At 34.1% G+C, this 18,904-nt stretch overlaps 3 protein-coding genes across 4 annotated transcripts; 2 read left to right on the top strand and 1 right to left on the bottom strand.

The window, feature by feature from the left end:
• The first annotated feature begins 795 nt into the window (after positions 1-795).
• Positions 796-3,721, top strand: LOC106380153 (magnesium transporter MRS2-2). The gene is made up of 11 exons (XM_013819960.3): positions 796-1,159; positions 1,265-1,294; positions 1,753-1,906; positions 1,981-2,102; positions 2,174-2,248; positions 2,320-2,529; positions 2,620-2,664; positions 2,761-2,805; positions 2,895-2,924; positions 3,005-3,124; positions 3,207-3,721. Exons 1-11 carry the CDS (start codon positions 923-925, stop codon positions 3,291-3,293), a joined length of 1,155 nt encoding a protein of 384 aa, XP_013675414.1. The 5' UTR covers positions 796-922; the 3' UTR covers positions 3,294-3,721.
• A 1,679-nt stretch (positions 3,722-5,400) lies between these two features.
• On the top strand, positions 5,401-8,824 carry LOC106382834 (probable WRKY transcription factor 19). 2 transcript variants are annotated; one of them, XM_013822912.3, is made up of 3 exons: positions 5,401-5,611; positions 6,698-7,084; positions 7,172-8,824. In XM_013822912.3, the coding sequence occupies exons 2-3, from the start codon at positions 6,880-6,882 to the stop codon at positions 8,554-8,556; spliced, it is 1,590 nt and encodes a 529-aa protein (XP_013678366.1). In that variant the 5' UTR covers positions 5,401-5,611; positions 6,698-6,879; the 3' UTR covers positions 8,557-8,824. The 2 variants fall into 2 exon arrangements, with proteins under 2 accessions (XP_013678366.1, XP_013678365.1); XM_013822911.3 differs by having other exon boundaries at positions 6,698-8,824.
• Positions 8,825-10,473: 1,649 nt separating this feature from the next.
• On the bottom strand, positions 10,474-12,301 carry LOC106409206 (NAC domain-containing protein 104-like). The gene is made up of 3 exons (XM_013849875.3): positions 11,981-12,301; positions 10,989-11,260; positions 10,474-10,820 (listed from the first exon to the last, which is right to left on the bottom strand). Exons 1-3 carry the CDS (start codon positions 12,126-12,128, stop codon positions 10,683-10,685), a joined length of 558 nt encoding a protein of 185 aa, XP_013705329.1. The 5' UTR covers positions 12,129-12,301; the 3' UTR covers positions 10,474-10,682.
• Positions 12,302-18,904: the final 6,603 nt, after the last annotated feature.

Raw genomic sequence — 18,904 nt, 5'->3', positions numbered from 1 at the left:
TTTTGTTACTTAAACGTACTGTTAATAAAAATATTTAATAGATTTTATTATGATTTTTTAAAAAAATTTGTAGAGTTTTCTAATTAACATATAAAATTATACTGTTGTAATTAAACTCATATTAATTTTCACAATTCAGCCAAAATCATCTAAATACTTATTTAAAATCAAATCAGTTCAAATAATTTCAGATATCATATTTAATACATATTTAAAAATTTAATTACATTTCAAAATATTTATTCTTTTGTAGAACCGATTATTCAGATATTTAAATTATTATTTAATTTTATCAGATTTGTGTTTATCTAGATTGGATCTTCGGCTAACTGCAAGTAATTTTGTTTTCAAAATATATTTGTTTAGTTTTAAAAAATATAGTTTTGAATCAGTTAATTGTTAAAAAAAACTCTCTTTTTGCTATCTAAATGATTTTATTGATCACAAATTACAAACTGTTTTATGAAAGATGGACAATTATCTGGCACTAGCAAATTGTTAAAATCTTTTGCTAGTCCCGGATAATTATCTTTTTATATTATGAGATTATCTTTATTTTACCCAAAAGATCCGGTAATTTTGGTTAGGTACGGCTTAATCGCCGGAGAGGCATAAACCTACCAGAAATCCTGGAGCAACATCACCGGTTTACTTCGGTTATCTCCGGTTTGTTTTGAAAATCTTGACGGAACAACCACGTTTCCTTTTTGTTGTTGTCTGAAACTCTCTTAAAACTCTCCAACAAACATACAAAACGTATGTAAAAAAAGATAAGTATGAAAGATTTGCAAAATCTATTAAATGAAAAGGAGCAGAGATTTCGGAGATTCATTTTTTTTGCTGAATACATAACCGTATTGTTTCCTCCGTCGACTTCGCATGAACACTTGAGCAAAAAGGTGGGACTCTCTGTTTTGTAGACATGGCGCATATCAACGGGTACGTGGTTGCGGCTGGGGACAAGAAGAAGGCGTCTCAGCCGTCGTGGAACTGGGTGCTTATAAACGGGACGGGAGAGACTAAGGCGCTTGATGTCGACAAGTATGCTGTCATGCACCGTGTTCAGATCCACGCTCGTGATCTCCGGATTATTGACCCGAATCTGTCTTACCCTTCCACTATTCTTGGCCGAGAGAGAGCCATTGTGCTCAATTTAGAGGTGAGGATTGTTCCTTTTGTTGTTGTTATTTCAGAGTGTTATTATATTTTGTTTTACTTTGTTTTTGTGTTTGTGTTTGTGTATGTGTGTGGTGGGATGTTGCAGCATACCAAGGCGATCATCACTTCCGATGAGGTTAGTTTACTTTTTGTTTCCTTTTTTCACAGTCGCTTATATTTCTTGGGTTTTGGAGTATCTAGGGTTCATGTTGGACCTTGAGCAGTCACGGAGCTTGGCAGAAGTTGGATACATGGTTGGATTCGGACACAACCTAGTGAAACAATAGTCTTGTCTCTCCAAAATTTTGGAAATTATATAGATAGACATGTTCCTAAATTATGAAAAGAAAATTTTTTGTATTAAAATTCTTACTGAATGTTGTTAAGGGACATCAAAATCTCAGATCCTTGGATATGTTACTAGGTTGAAGATTCACAGTTTCACCATATTTTTATCGATGGAATGCTTAGAGGATTAGGGTTTAGCATTCCATGAATAATTTTTTTTTCCTTTCATGTGTCTCTTCATCGATGATTATCAATGAAGATAATAAACCTTATATCATCTTGTATTAATAACTTGATTTATTACAGGTTTTGCTTCGGGATCCATCACATGAAAATGTTATCCCCATTGTGAAGGAGCTTGAAAGACGCTTACCTGTTGGAAACCAAGCACACCATGGTCAAGGAGATGGGAAAGAGAGCTCAGCTGCCCATAATGACGCTGATGCTGGTGAAGAAGATGGTACTATCTCCACATAATCTTTCTTTCTTTCTTTTTTTGTTTATTAATTGAAATGTCTGCTTGTTGCATTATAGAATCCCCATTTGAATTCCGTGCACTGGAAGTTTTCTTGGAAGCAATATGTAGCTTCTTAGCTGCAAGGACAACAGAGTTAGAAACAACTGCTTATCCTGCTTTGGATGAGCTTACCTCAAAGGTAGGTACCTCAACGTTTAGTATCACCACTGATCCACAGTTTTAAACTCCGGTTTGACATTAATCTTGTAGATTAGTAGCGGTAACTTGGATAGAGTTAGGAAGTTGAAGAGTGCCACGACTCGATTGACAGCTCGAGTTCAAAAGGTGAGGCAGTGTTAATCTCATAAAGTTTGTAATAGAAAGAAATAACTAAGAAGCTTCACCGCCTTATGTAGGTAAGAGATGAGCTTGTACATTTGCTGGATGATGACGATGATATGGCCGATCTTTACCTTTCAAGGAAACTCTCTTGTGCTTGCTCAATGGCTAGTAGTCCAAATTTCTATCTTACTTCCCCAACAATAGGCTCTAAGATTTCAAGAGCTAGTGTAGCCACAGTTCGTGAGGATGAAAATGATGTTGAACAACTTGAAATGTTGCTCGAGGTTGGTTCTTACTGCACAAATGTTTTTTTTTAATCTTATCTATTTTTCACAAGTGAAGTCTAAAAACATATATTTGGATATCTTTTACAGGCATACTTCATGCAAATCGACAGCACTTTGAACAAATTAACAACAGTTATCTTCTTGCTACTTCTTTTCTTGTCATAAATTCCACAGATTTTTTTTCTAAAAATTGTTCTTCTAACTCCCAGTTTCTTTGATGCGTTGCAGCTACGTGAGTATGTCCAAGACACGGATGATTACATTAGCATTCAGGTAACCATTTTTATTATATGTTTTTTGAAATCTTTATAATCATAATATCATAGTCTAAAGGCTATAATCATTGGTTTTTGGTTTTACAGATGGACAATCGTCGTAATGAGCTGATTCAGGTAAGTGAATGTTGAAAAGTGTTTCTTTCTTTCATCCTCCTGAGTTTCTCTTCTCGATCATCTTCAAAAAAATCATGCAGTTGGAGGTGGTGTTAGGTTCTGGAACCGTTTGCTCAGCATTTTACTCTCTTGTCGCTGGAATTTTCGGGATGAACATTCCATACACGTGGAATGATAACCATGGATACATGTTCAAATGGGTATGTATAACCAAATCTCCATTTGCTTGATATACAAGAAAGTATTTCTCAGGGTTAACCCAAACCGGTTTTGTTGTTGCAGGTTTGTATCGTGACGGGGGCAATTTGTGTGTTCTCGTTAGTATTCATAATGTCGTACGCTCGGTTCAAAGGGCTTATGGGATCTTGATAGGTCTAGAGAGATGTTTTTAGCATTGAGAAATTGAGACTTCTAATTGGAGCTTTTAAACCAGAGTTTTTTTATAAGCCAACAAGCTTGTGCCATATTATTAGCATCCTACCAAACTATGCAACTTTGATTTTGAGCTTAAAGAAATTAAAAATCCTAGCTTTCAAGAAGCTATGCAACTTTGAAATTTTGAGCTTGAAGAAATTAAAATTTTACGTCTAGCTTTCAAGAAGCACGGTATATGTTATATGCTTATATTAATTACTCTCTGCATGACTTATATAATTCACAAAAAAAAGTCATACTTCTCTATGACATTTTTGAGCTTTCCACTGATAGAAAATAAGGTGGATGGCTTGGGCTAGCCTTGGGCTGGACTTAGGCCTATTGTTGTTTGTTTTGATTCAATTACAATTTTGTAAGATCAATCTAGGATTCATAGCGGTTTTACAACAGTAAACAAACTTTCTGAATAAAAGATGTTATTGCATGCGAACGAACTCTTAAATACTCTATACATGAAGTCAAAACCTAGACGTTGTCTCAAAGTAATACAACAAGGCTTTCGTGTTTCCACATACCTCTGTTACCAGTTTTTTTATAATTTGAACATAATATAAAGTATAAAAAGGTATAAAATATTGGCAACGTCAGCAGTTCGCGTGGAGAGTTGAGGCCGAGGCTGACGTGATCAACTTAAACAATAAAATTATAAGATTCCTTTTATTTTATTTCATTTTGTACTTTTCCTCTAAATAAATAATTAGATTCTTCCACTCTGCAAGGAACCTAACCGGCTGACGTAATCGGAATTGCCTCTTGGAACAACATAAAAATCACATTTTCATTTCTTTTAAATAGTCTTCTTGTATATGGCTGAGACAATTCTCTATAACGACAAAAATGATATCAATTAAATTAAAAAAGCATAGACCGCACTAAAATATAAATAAGTTGTTCATACTTGTTCGCACACGCAGTGATGCACATCTTGCATTTTCTTCCCATTAACCAATTAGATGTTGGGTTATTTCAAACGAAGATTTTGCATTTATGTACATCAATTTTAATATGTTTTTTTTTCTTGTATTTGCAGGAAAAGTTCTAGTAATGTTTAATCAGACATCATTAGAGATTTGTGAACAAAAGGGCGTAATTAGAAAACTATAAATATAGCCTTTTTGGGTGTTTGTTCTTGTTTTTCCCATATATATACAAATTTATAAATGATGTTTTGATTAAAATGTCTTATGTTTGAATAGAAACTGACCATTCAAACATACAGATCTAGACATATATCTATGTAAGTTCAATCATAAAATAAAAAGATAGAATCATTAGAAGCTTTATGCCACAAGTGCTTGGCATTTGGATAGTGGAATCTAATTCAAATGTTAATAATACCGGGTCTCATGATGCCAGCTAATTCTATAGTTTACTCCATATTTCTGGCATGAGAAAATATTATTTTTATCTGATTTATAAAATACCAACACATAAAATAACAAAAATAATAAACATCATTAAGTTCGTAATACTTAATCAGCTGATGTATCATCATCAATAAATACAAAAGAAAACTCCAGTTTACATAAATTACCATGACGTCATAAACGTTTGGAAAGGATTCAGTTTTGTCGCGTTAAGACGATAATGGGTTTCCATTTTAAATCAGAAGTGACTTGTCGGAACAACACTACCACTCATCAAACAAGAAAACAAGGGGGCATATAAGACTTTTTCTCTCAAAAGACGGCGTCGTTTTCATCGAAAAGCAAATTTAATTGATTTCCCAAAATAGAGCACTGTCTCATCCAATCAGAACCGTTACTAGCGACGGTTACAAAGGGTATTTCGGGTAATTTTACATGGATTCTCTCTTCCTCGCGGGTTATTTACTAGAAGGACCCTGAAACCACTACTAACTCCGGTCTTTTAACTGAGGCTTTTAGTTTCGGATAAGAAACAGTTTTTAGCATTTTTTAGATTTTAACTAAGAACAGCTAACAACCGTCTCTTAAATAAGAGATATAAGAAATATTTCTTATGTGAAAAGTGTAAAAAAAAATAAAAAAATATCAAATCATAAACTAAGAACAGGGTTAATCGTACCCCGAGCGGTCCACCCTCGTAAACAATATCTCCACTTCTCTCTCTTTTAAAGACCGATAATATTTAGACACCTGTGTTCAGTCTTTTTTGTTTCTTCTCCTTCTTCCTCTTACCTAGATTTTGAGACGAGGAGATTCTCAGTTTCCAACGTTTCCTTTTTTCCTCTTTGCTATCAGAATCTCTCTCTTGTCTGTCAGATCCAACAGGTTTTTATTTCTTCTTTTAGTAATTTTTGTTACTTTAGTTAGTGATTGATCAAAGTACTGAATGATGAATCAGAATGCATGGTTTGTTTCCTGAGTTTATTACTTTAAATGTTTCTGTAATTGTCTTAATATCTTATGCTCTTCTGTTGTGTCTGAAATTGAGTTATGTTCTTTCAACTTCAAGCTGATAAATTTTATCAGTTCAAAACATTTATAGTAGTATGGTTGTTTCCTTTTTTCTTTTTTTTTTGAACAACCGGGAGGACGACGATTTGTTTCCTAATGATTGAAGTGATTATCTTATATTCTTTATGTGTTGTGAGTTAGAAACTTTTTGATATATAGATATCAGAATCTTGTTGACTCCATGGTGTTGCTTTTTTTCTTTAATTTTCTTTATAAACAAAATATTACCTTAGATCTTGTTATTACGTTTGCGATCTTTCATCTATATTAGAAATTCTGAGATATTGTTCTCATCGTTTATAAAAAGAAGTTGACTTTCAAGGTTTTGATACAAGTTATCGAGTTTTACTTTACTATTCTGAAAACCAATCTTATCTAGCCTTGACATTTTGATGGCCATAGAAGATTTAGTAAAAGCTTTTAATAAAAAAAAATTCTTACAATTTTTAAGATAAATTTGGAGATTTATGTCTATGTAATTTTCATCAAAATTTTTAGGAACTATAGATTAATGCTGAGAACTCATTAATGCTTCATTTACACAAATTTTGGGAGCTATAGGCTAATATTTCACTGGTCTATCCCTGCTTATATTTTCCCTTTCTTTCATTCTGCTTTTCTTGGGAAATCTCTAGTTTTTGAAAATTTATTTTGAGCTAAAGAAAGATGTAACCTCACATTTCACTTTTAAACCATAAGTCATTTTTGGTTGGTACTTAGTCCTTTTCAAACACAGTTGTTGTACCCAATTATTGCTCTGTACTTTTGAATCTCTTAACTGCAATTTGTCTTTTTTTCTTTTTTTTTTACTACTGATTCTAATCTTTTTTTTTTTATTACTCTCATGTCATTATTAATTTCCATTATTCTTACTGACATAGATTTTGTAACTTCTTGCAGAAAAGTTCTTGCTCTTCTTCCTCATTCTTGAAGATGGACAGGGCAGACACATGGGGGTTTGTCAGTGGTGGGAGATGTTTATACCTCAAGTTGCTTTTATGTTTATAGTTTCACAAGCTGTTCTTAAGTATTCTTGTTTTTAGACCATTTTATTGCGCATCTCTTCCCTTCTTCTTCTTCACATGGATTTGAACGAGAGTGTAGCTCGTTTTGGTGATACTGCTCTCAGCTTGAACTGCCTTGGAAGCACTCACTACAACCATAAGCTTTGTTCTGATGTTTCCGACTGTCCTGATGGTGGTTGCGGTTTGGTTCTCGGTTTAGGCCCAACACCTCCCTCTTATTATTACAACAAAGTCTCAGCTTCTTCCCAAGAACTCTCATCAGGTGGTAACTCAATTCTCCAACTCGGTCCTCCTGCACTGACCATGCACAGTTTCAGCGGACTTGATTGTTCCTTGTTGACGTATACAGACACTAATGCCTCCCAAGCTGATGAAGGTTCTACCTCAGCAACCCGGTCAGGTGGCTACATGTCATCCCTTAGAAGACCTTCAAGAATGCAAGAGTGTAGTACCAACTTTGGTACTGATGCTTATACCGAGTCAGAGTTCTCCATAGGAGCCAGGACAACATCTTCTCAGCAAAGAACGACCAATCCTAAGAAATGCAAGTTCATGGGATGTAGCAAAGGAGCTAGAGGAGCGTCAGGGCTATGCATTGGCCACGGAGGAGGGCAGAGATGTCAAAAGGCGGGTTGCAACAAAGGCGCTGAGAGCAAAACAACGTTCTGCAAAGCACACGGTGGAGGAAAGAGATGCCAACACTTGGGGTGCACAAAGAGCGCTGAAGGCAAAACTGATTATTGTATCTCTCATGGAGGTGGGAGACGCTGCGGCTTCCCTGAGGGATGCGCTAAAGCTGCACGTGGCAAATCCGGGCTATGCATCAAACACGGTGGCGGTAAGAGGTGTAGAGTTGAAGGATGCACAAGAAGTGCCGAGGGACAACCTGGTCTTTGTATCTCGCACGGTGGTGGGAGGCGGTGTCAGGCGTCAGAGTGTACAAAAGGTGCTCAAGGGAGTACTAACTATTGTAAAGCTCATGGCGGTGGGAAGCGTTGTATATTCGCTGGATGTACTAAAGGAGCTGAGGGGAGTACTCCTCTGTGTAAGGCGCACGGTGGAGGGAAACGTTGTATGTTTGATGGAGGTGGGATATGTCCTAAGAGCGTGCATGGTGGGACGAGCTTCTGTGTAGCTCACGGTGGTGGGAAGAGGTGTGTTGTGGCGGGGTGTACTAAGAGCGCTCGTGGGAGGACTGATTGTTGTGTGAAGCATGGTGGTGGGAAACGGTGTAAGTCTGTTGGGTGTGAGAAGAGTGCGCAAGGGAGTACTGATTTTTGCAAGGCGCATGGTGGTGGGAAACGGTGTTCTTGGGGAGGAGGTACATGCCAGAAGTTTGCTAGAGGGAAGAGTGGTTTATGTGCGGCTCATAATAGTATGTGTATGGACAAAGGTGGAAGCAAGATTGGTTTGATAGGGCCAGGGCTTTTCCGTGGTCTTGTTGTTTCTACCTCTTCTCAAACCACTACTACTACTAGTACTACTGATCATTCTCTGGCGGGAGTTAGCGCGGTTTCTGATTGCACTGACTCCATTGAACAAAGACAGAAGCAGATGATACCAATGCAGGTTCTTGTGCCTCCATCAATGAAGTCCTTAAGCTTCTCAAACACTGGAACAAACAACAACAGGAGTGGGAGGAATGTCTTTGACTTTATGGTTCCGGAGGAGAGAGTTCATGGAGGTGGGCTAATGTCTCTGCTTAATGGCAGCTTGAAACAGACTTTCCGTTGATGGAACTTGAAAGCTTTTCTTTACTGGTGAGAGAGGCACCAAAAAGCTTATGTAATATTGTACAGTATTATTCCTCGTGTCTTTGGTCATTTTTGTATATTCATGGGTCTGTGTTTTTGTATGGGTCTCTTAATGAGTCTTGACCATCTAGTCGATGGCTAGAACTTGTTTATTTGATTATTGATTTGGAATTTTTTGCAATGTAGTACATAGGAAGTGTTGTTATTGATTTGTTCAGTGGATTCATCAATGGATGCTGCTTGTGTTATGTTTTGTTTGCTTTTATGCAATCCTAAGCTTCAAGTCTATTCAAATGCTTAATCCAACCAACGTTCACCCACGTTCCTTCTTATAGCCTTCTAAGTGAATCAGATTGATACTTGATTATTTGCAATATCGATTTGGTTTAGACGAAGTAAACGAAATCTTTTTGGTTAGAAAGCTCATATGTACATGGTTTACCTTTTTTTCTTACCACTGAAATTATCTGGTTTTATGATTACGAATATCTAACTCAGCAGAACCATGAAAATCTCCATAACCATCCCTAAAAACTATACAATAATTTAAATCCCATCCCAATGTTTGCCCCACTTAAAATTTTTGTCCTTTCAATTCTTTTGTGTTTTATTATTATTAATATGTGTGTATAGTGCTTGCATCATACATGAGTCAGTGCTTAAGCAAGCACCCATAAAAGAAAATAAAAAATGAAATATATAATAGATATGGAAAGACAATGTTGCTTGGCTGCTTGGCTCGGCGTCACAAGACAACTACTAAAACCAATCAAAGATCTACCGAGAGAGTACTATAACTTGGAGCAAAAGGCTCTCGATTGCCAAATTCTTATAAATAATTAACAAAACACCAATCCTACTAGCCTAAACCGGTCAGGTTTAGGCCACACGTACATAAAATGTAGAGGTCAGGTCATACCTGAAAGATTGTGTACTTCAACAGAACATGCTTATATTATTTAAATTTTGTATTTTTTATTCTGGCCTTTTTCTTGTCTTTTAAAGCTTAGTACTGACTCATAAAAAAAAAGAATTCTCTCACTATTTTTCTCAAAAGTTCCCTATAACTTCCTCATCTCTTATCTAAAAGTTCAAAGACAATTAGTACTTCTCGAGATTTTTCTCATAAATTAGATAATACCAAAGTCAAGTTCCATATGATCCCAACATATATTATACCTCTAAATCTTAGGGCTCTATAACTTATTATTAGAAACATTGTTTTCCAAGCTACCTGCCTCTTCCATCTAAAAAAGAGAGAAATATAATTCTTATTTCTTGGTTTGTTTGTTAAGTTTAATTATAAATCATATAAACTTTCAAGAAAGAAAGAACAGTATATAAAAAGTTAGTGTTGGTCTCTATAACTTTTTAAACACACTATTAGCCTTTCCCTATGATTATTCAACAACATGGGGTGGGGGCTTATTATTTTGAAGTCCCATTTGCATGCATCCACTGGTAACATAATCATTATTTTTTATTTCTTATATAAAAACGTTCAAGTGTGTTGGATCTTGTTAGTGACAACTCTAATCCATTTCGACCAATAAAATATACTTTAGTTAATATTGTCCAGAGAATGAGAAGTAGGCTGCAGTTTTATCCCAGACTAGTAGATGTGGTTTTCCTCCTAACCTTAGGTATATTAGGCAAAAAGAATAGGTATATATTTAATTAACAAGTTTATTGGGAAACCTGCATTAACCAATAATTTTAGGGTAATGATTGAATTGAGTATAAACCTTATCTTTATTATACTGTTTCATTGGTTTAAAATTGCTGATGTTGCATGGATGACTATTTATTCATATCAGTGCATATACACACAAATTTGGGCTCACAGCTTTAATTAGATTTCAGTTTGTATAATTTTAAAATATTTTAAGCATAATAATTCAGTATTAAAAGATATATTTGAATGTAAAAAATACAACAAGACTAGAGCTTCTTTTTTTTTGCTTCCGTTTGCTTGCAAATTGGAGATGGTTATCGTACAACATATAACTTGTAAGAATAATGTCATTCTCCTTTTCCTTCTACGGTACAGAGATTATAGAAATAATTTCCCACTAAACCTTTTCTTTTTGGGTGCTTTTATCTTTATTACGGTAAGCTTACTTCGTCGAGATCATCTAAAGACAAGAACACTTCATCCAAACATGAGAGTTCTGCCCCATCATCATCTTCTTCATCGCTGCAGTTTTGTTCATACACTCTGCATATCACCCACTTGCTATAATCCTGCACACAAAACAATCCAAACCACGTACATACGTGGAGGTCAAATTGTAATTTTGGTTTTAGTAAACGTAAACTTTATTTTTCTTATTTTTTTTGAATAACAATTGAAACTTAAACTTTAAGTTAAAGAGTTAATAACTTTAGTCTTGAAACAAAATGGGTACTTACGGGTTTATGTGTAGAACTAGTAGAACCACGGTTTGATCTCTTAGAAGATCGACTAGAGGAATCTGGAAGGGAATATTCTTGCATGACCCAGTTAGTCTGAGAATCTCCGAGATAGAACGTTAGATATTTTTTTATGCCCACTTTCTTGTGTGTGGAGCTTGTGAAGATTGGCTCGTCTATTCCCATTGATCCCCAATATCCATTGCTTGTCACTCTTTCTTGTGTCTTTCTACTATAGAAGTACCATTGCCTCCCTTCTTGCAGTGCTTTCCCTATAATTATACATATGCAAAGTTTAATTCATTAACAAATGCTATATAATTGCGAACTTGGAAAAACTTTAGAGCAATTATATGAAACTTCTTTTTACTATCCAGAGGTTTATCATTGTGCTATGGTGAAAAAAATATGGGTTTATCTATCCTACCGTATGCCTGCTTAACTATATGGTCCATCATCAAACTATATGGATGAAAATATAGTCTAACAAAGTTAGTGTAAGATAAAATGTCAATAGCATGTGAGTTTGATTGTATGTCTACGTACATGTGTTTGGTGTGTGCGTGTGTCTAATATTTGTAGATGATTGATTGTGTTTGCGTATAATGAGATCGAATGATTGATATTGGTGCACATGTATGACTTAGGAGAAAGCAATACTAATTATGGTTCACCAATAAACATATTCCTTCCAAGAGAATAAAAAAAGGAAATGTATTAGTGTTTGTATGTATTTTAAGATTTTGGAAACAAAACAATCCTTAAGAAGAGCAACCGAACAAAAGTGTACTGCTAAAAAAAGAGAGCTTGGTTACTTAAGTTGGTGACAACATCACCTTTAACTTTGATTATCACACACACACACATATATTGTCAACTATACGTATACATACATGATCTAAAATGCATGCATATATAGACAGGTAAGAATCAGATGTGGACATATATGTTGCATGATACATATATGGAGAGAGATATGTGGGTGTATATACCGGGAAGGTCCCGAGGATCGTAAGGGTAAAGATCAAGGTCTGGGATGACGTCAGGATGACAAGGCAAGAGTGAAGCTTTGCGGTGGAGGAAGTGGACGACGAGCTCTTCATCCGTTGGAAAAAACCTGAATCCCGGTGGTAGATTCATTGATAACGATATTGATCTTAGTACTAGTTCACATGTACATACACATAGATGTGGTTGCGTGTGTGTGTGTGTGTGTGTGTAGAAGAAGGTTAAATATGGGGAGAGTAGATATTATAGAGAAGATGATGTGGAACCAGGTGAGGTGTGTGAACGAAATTGAGGTATATATAGTAGGAGATACCAAAAGAAGATCAAGGAGAAGGCAGAATAAGGAAGTCATATACTTTTTTATATATTATATAACACCATTAATTATACTATTTTAAAATACGTAATTAAAAATGATAAATGAAAAAAACAAAAGAGAATGATGGTACATCGTAAGTAAGTGCAATGGAACTAAAATAGATATGAGTAATCAATGTCAAATGGGCCATTTGAAAGCTAATTTTCAGAGAAGTCGTACGTCGGCTTAAGTGGATCTTACAATTTCGGCTGCTGTATATTTCTTTTTACTTTTTCTTTTTAATTTATTCCTAAAACAAAACTTCTGTGTTTCCATAGTTGATATGCTTTTTAGTAACAAAGCATATAAAAACTTACAAAGACCTTGTAAATTTGTAACGGATTATCTATCTGACTTTTTCAATATGGAAAAATGAGACTGAACAAAAGCAGAAAGAAGCGGGTGGAGACGAGAAGTGTGCAGGGTTGGATACTTTCATACTTCCACGCAAAAGAGTATCTTCTTGGCCACTAAGAAGAAGATTCTTATCCACTTCTTATTTCTTCTTTCTATATCTATATTTTTATAATGATTTTAATGTTGAATTATATTCATTCCGAGAGAAGCATATGACCAAATTAAATTAAAGTTAAAGAAAACAAGTCAATACTTTAGATATACTAAATAAAATAAATCAATACTTTGTAGTATATATGTTTCCCCTCCAAATTGTGGCCGAGTATAAGGTCTTTTCGTGAGGCGCAGCCAAAAAATTTCTTTTCTTTGTCGGCTTTTACCACTTAAGATCGTAATAATTTGTTACATTTTCTTCCTCTCGTGGCAACAGTAATGGGGGCATGTCAAGTCAGAGCACATATGTTATTTGGGCTCTTCCCTAGATAGCTTGCCAGTTATTGTGGTGATTAATGTTCAAAAAAAATTATTGTTGTGATTTAAGTTGAATTATTTCATAAGTATAAGGAGTATTGTTTTGGAAGTTTCACCCCAAAAATATATGATTACTTTATCTATGTAATATACTGAACTAATAAAGAAAATCATGATCTAGTTTAAGCATTAAAAATACAAAAAAAAACTTTAAAATTTTGTAAAGACGGATATGCAATTTATGAATGATCAACTATAGTATATATTTTTCAGTTCAATAAACTATAGTATTTTTCCTTGTATATTCTCTTACATTCCCATTGACATCTATAAAACAAACTATCATGTTTGCGTTACATTAAACTTTTGGTAAAAGAAAAGGAAATACAAATGTAAACACAGTTTGACATGTAAACATAACATTAGACATTAACGATTGCGCTATATACTTTAATAATCCACAGTTCACCTATATGCTAACTTCTTACAGAATAAGAACACAATATACACACTTCATTTGTTCAATTTGTAAATCACCAACCAGCAAATGTCAATCATAGTGTTCATTGTTGATGGCCTTGTATCTACGTTTTAACGATCAGTTTCTATTTTATTAATGAAGTCCACAGTTTACGCCAACGACAAAACTTAGCTCCAAACCAAAATAATGGCTATTGCATTCAAAGTCGAGGAGGAGGATCTCGAGGTCGAGTGATGATGACACTTCATGCTGAGATCATGCACCCGCAATAATCTACGTGGCGCACATGGAGATGGTTTGGTCGTCAACCATAGGATTATGGTGCCCACTTTTGCTCTCTTCCTTTGCCTTCATCTTGAGATTTTGTACCTTTGTTTGTACCCAATACCCTCCTCTCTCTCAGTATATTACTGCACTCAATCCTATTTTTATATGAACTTTTATTATTTTCCATTTTTATAATAATACAAGTATTGAATTTGTATACACATACAATTCTCTCGACATACTAACTTTTAGTTTGCACCAACAACACAAATTTGTAAGAGAATACAGATTAATACATAAAGTTCTTCTAATAAAAAATGACTAAAATTAACAAAATAATGATTTAAGTATGTATGAAGAAAACTTTAAAAGTTATCAATCTTTCTCATATGCAGTCCCCCCTCAAGTAGCAATCAGTGCCTTTTGTTATAAAATTTAGATCCACACAAACTCAAAGACTGCCCATAAAAATTGAGAGTTCAAACTGATTTATCTCCTTATTTGGACCACTTCTCTCTTAAAATACTAGTAGAAATTATATGTTATTTATCTGCTTTAAATAGTCGGCTTATTATCCTAATTATAGATATACTTACTGTTACTAACTTCTGAAACTTATTAAGCAATTCATTAGACGAATTAGAAAAAGGAGAGCATAGCAGTAGGCAACCCTAATGAATAGGAGGAGTGTTTGGGTGCTCTCCTCAACCTTGCTTCAGATTTCACCAAGGTTTTCAAAATTAAATTTATTTTTTATACTAATAAAACTGTGGACTTAATATTTTTCTTTTTATTATAACTTTTTGGACTTTGTGATGATCTATTGCTTACGCTTACGCACGCACATGCCCACGCCACACGCGTGATCAATAGATCTTTGTCTTCTTTAGTTTTCCTCATTAACTATCAATCAAATACATTTTCATAATTTCATTAGAATAGATCATTAAGTTGTTCAAAAAAAAATAGATCATTTATTTTATATCTATTTATTGGTTGCGTTTATACAAATGCACTAAAACATATGAAAATTTGAAAACCAAGGGTAGTATTTAGTGATCCAAAACGGAAAGACGCAAAAAATTAGGAAAATTAATCTTATTCTTATGGTAATAGACTAAGATCTAGTCAAATTGGATCATATAGACTAGTGGTACCAGTCTCGACTATGGGACTAAGATCACATCTCGGATACGAATCGGAGTTTTCTATGAAAGTATAAAAAGTAAAAAAAAAATAACAATGAAAAATACCCCCCATTAGGACTCAAGAATACTTGGAAAGCAAAACTATCACTCTTGCAAAAAAGCATTTTATATTTTTACAACTTCATAAAGAATTATTGAGCTCAAATTAATAATATATATAATATTAGCCAATAATTAGATTATTTTCAATTTATTTTTATATTTTCTTTTATAATAGATGAACTATATTTAATTCTGACGTATACTTTTGTAATAGAGTGCTTCTATTTTTAGAAAAATATAGAAAAATTAGAGATGCTCTTAATCTTATAAAATAAGATTGTATTGATATGACTCAATTAACATAAGCAGAGAAACTTAAAAAGGATTTAAACAAATATGACAAATGAAAAGGTGCGTTAATGTCTTCGATTAATATTCTTTACCAAAAAAAAGATTAACATGGACTACGTGGTGTTAATAATGAAGAAATACTGAACTATGGTAAGCAATGAATCAACTCAATCTTAATTAGCGATGCTAATTATTATAAATTAACTTTTAGTTAATATATAGTCCTTGTTAAACTCGGCCGAGTCACCGATTTTGCGGCCGAGAATAAGGTGATCGGAGCTGCACCGTGGTGAGTCAGGGGTGATCGGTATCATTATACGGTGAGGCGAGTTATGTCCGCATGGACCGTAGAATTACATAACGCGGCGTATAAAAAGTAAAAACTCGGAATCTCAGATCAATTAAAATTACAACGATAGCGTGATTCTCAAAGTAATGAGCTCGGAAGTGTTGCATAAACATATGATTCGAAGTTGTACACATGATACCGTTGATGATTGATACCGTGGTGGTTTCTGTCATGTCCGGTGATTCGATAAATCAATCCAAACGAAGAAGACGACATTCCTCAAGCTTATTATCAGGACTTCACGATTTTCAGTTTATTTTCTAAAGGCCCAATTAATTGTAATATTCATAAGCCCAACACATTAACTGTAAATAATAAGTCTTTATACTTTTAATTTGCATGTTAGTCTCATGATCCAAACTATATATATTTTTGGTAATTCTTGTGAGTGTATTATTTTTTTATTTTTGTTTTTATATTATCTATTTTGGTATTTGATGAATCTTTTGTATATTTTTATAACAATAAACTCACTAAAAATTACTCTCCGCGTATACTCTGAGTTTATCCCGATTTTTTAACAACTCGGGGTTGCCGCACGGATAACGCGTAGCGCGATTTTGAACATGGATAAAAAGTAACATAACAGTATATAAGAAGAAGTCGAACCCTGCCCTGGTTGAAGATTCCAATGCCCGCTTACCAATTATGTTGTGGAGAATCTTTGAACACTTATAAAACTATAAAGATAAGACTTTTACAACATAATTTTTTTTTATTGATCTGATTTTAAAATGATCATACCTTTCACTTCCTCAATTTACAATGCATCAAAAATTACTTTGGCTACATAAATTCTTGTACAATTATGAAATCATATTATATAGTGACTGCATCTTAAAATGTTAATTTTATGTATAAAATATGGTATTATATGTATAAAAATACAAAAAATTCCGTCCCGCGTACTCTCCGATTTTTTTCCGATTTTTCAATAAATCGCTAGGCCCGAGTGTACCGCACGTGTAGCGCCTAGCGAGTTTCCAAACAAGGTATATACTAGATGAGATTAGGGGAGAGGAGATTGAATATAGTTTCGGCTAATTGTTGTGTGCAGTAGACGTAACCATCACACAAATAGAAGTTAGGCAAAGGTCAAAGTCAAACTTGTCCATGTCTTTATACTCACATGCACACATCTTCTTGTTCTATCTTTTTTACATCATTACTGTTTGTAAAATGCCTTCGTTCTTATCTTTAATTTCTTCTTAAAACTTTATCTGTAGCATGAGTGCATGACCATCGTTTCTTTACTTCTCGTAATACATGCGATGACTACACAATGGATTAATGAATCAAATTGCGATAGAGATGTGTTGAAAGTAGGGAAAGTTAAAGAAAAAAATCATTTTTTTTTACATCAGAAAAAAATCATTTAATTGTGAGTTTACCACAAAACCTTCTTTTTTTTTTTGCAAATTGAGAGGTTCTTTGAAAAGATAAAGAAAACGCCGTTTTGGTCTTCAAACAATTAGTCTTCTTTAAATATTATATGTCAATTTTCAAATTCAGACACACTCAAAATATACAATTAGAAGAAATTGCAACAACAAAGCTTTGGTGTCTTCCCCAATATATCAAAGTACTGATTCAGTCGTATCCAACACATAAAAGCTTTTTAGTGGAAGTAGTATGAATATCATTCTGTTTAAAAAAAAAAAAAACAAGTTAAATTATTTTACCGAATCAACATATTTTATCTAGTTTTTTCTCATCAATATCCAAAAGATTTGACTACAACCACTCCTGGTAAGACCTACCAATTATTACACTACTGTAAACAATAAGCATTCGTATGAAGATAAAAGGAAATATAACATGAGACAAGACTCTCTCTTATCTGCTAAATCCCCAACATATAGTTTTACCCCAAAAATTAAAAGGAGAAAAATTAAATATCTGGAAAAAGAAAAGTAACCACCAAAACCTGATGACTGTATAATATGACAGTCCACAAGCAAAATGCTGCTACAATATGATTTTGGCGTTGAAAAAATGTAACACGTACGACTTCTAGTGCTAAGGCCTGAGTAGTGATGTCCCATTATAAGAATCACTTTCAAGCTTCTAGGAAGTTAAAACAACAGTTGCAATTTCTAAGAATGAGGTGATTAAATAACACGTGCAGTTGCAACTTCAAGTCTTTGATGTCTAATCATGAGAACAGATTTTTTGACAATTTTAGAAAGATTAAAGATATTACAATCCGATTCAAATCTAAAACGTGTGTGTAAGTGTGACTTTCTCTCTTTTTATATCTAAGATAAGGTTTATCCAAACATTGTAAGAATACTCTAATCAAGTAAAAAAAAGGAGCAAATTTTACCTTTCAAGGCTTAACTTTTTCTGTCATTTACTTTTCTTGATGTAAATAAATTAACTACGCATTAACTTTACATCTGGCGACTTTGCTGCACGCTGCTTAGCTGATAGCTGCCTTCCAACAGTTTGGTTTATTTCTACAGAGTTAAGAGTTAGAAGCGTAAGTGTCGGTGGTTGTAGATACTAAAATCTACGCTAAATATTTTGTAGTGTTTGAATGAAAACAATTACGAAAAAATAACATGGACAACGATATCTTCAGAATACAATGATGTAATCATGTATGAGTCGACAAAAATGGACTATATTCGTATGCCAAATAGCATAGAGACATCGGGAGAGAAAAGGACTGTGACTAAACTCGATTCCGAGCTGTCTACGTACCCTCGATGAAGGATCAAGTCTTAACGTAGTTCGATTTCATCATCTCGAATGAGATGTCGGTTTCATCGGTCTCGAGCGAGATACCGGGTTCGTCTGGTTTCATTGGTCTTGTGTGAGACATTGGCTTTGTGTAAATGGCATCGTATTTACGAGCTCGTGTCATAAGCATGATCTAGGTTCCTTGGTCCATAAGATTGAAACATAATGATTCGATAATCATGGAAGTGATTATAAGTATTATGGTCGTTTCTCCATCTTCTTCTAATACTACTAGAGATTTTTCCAGGATTCGCCCTGATTTCTTTCCTTTATTTTAATTTAATTAGTTTATTATAGAATCTGTATTTGATTATATATTTTACGCACTGAAAATGCTAT

The sequence above is a fragment of the Brassica napus genome, chromosome C2, assembly GCF_020379485.1.
Source record: "Brassica napus cultivar Da-Ae chromosome C2, Da-Ae, whole genome shotgun sequence".
Taxonomy (NCBI): Eukaryota; Viridiplantae; Streptophyta; class Magnoliopsida; order Brassicales; family Brassicaceae; genus Brassica; species Brassica napus.
This window is presented reverse-complemented; position numbering and strand designations above follow the sequence as displayed.

Excerpts from the sequence above, each read along its gene's own strand:
- LOC106380153 (XM_013819960.3), top strand. The coding sequence starts at position 923 with ATGGCGCATATCAACGGGTACGTGGTTGCGGCTGGGGACAAGAAGAAG. Across the intron at positions 1,907-1,980 it reads TGATGCTGGTGAAGAAGATG|AATCCCCATTTGAATTCCGT; the intron begins GTACTATCTCCA and ends GTTGCATTATAG. Across the intron at positions 2,925-3,004 it reads GTCGTAATGAGCTGATTCAG|TTGGAGGTGGTGTTAGGTTC; the intron begins GTAAGTGAATGT and ends AAAATCATGCAG.
- LOC106382834 (XM_013822911.3), top strand. The coding sequence starts at position 6,880 with ATGGATTTGAACGAGAGTGTAGCTCGTTTTGGTGATACTGCTCTCAGC.
- LOC106409206 (XM_013849875.3), bottom strand. The coding sequence starts at position 12,128 with ATGAATCTACCACCGGGATTCAGGTTTTTTCCAACGGATGAAGAGCTC. Across the intron at positions 11,261-11,980 it reads CGATCCTCGGGACCTTCCCG|GGAAAGCACTGCAAGAAGGG; the intron begins GTATATACACCC and ends GTATAATTATAG. Across the intron at positions 10,821-10,988 it reads CTAGTTCTACACATAAACCC|GATTATAGCAAGTGGGTGAT; the intron begins GTAAGTACCCAT and ends TTTTGTGTGCAG.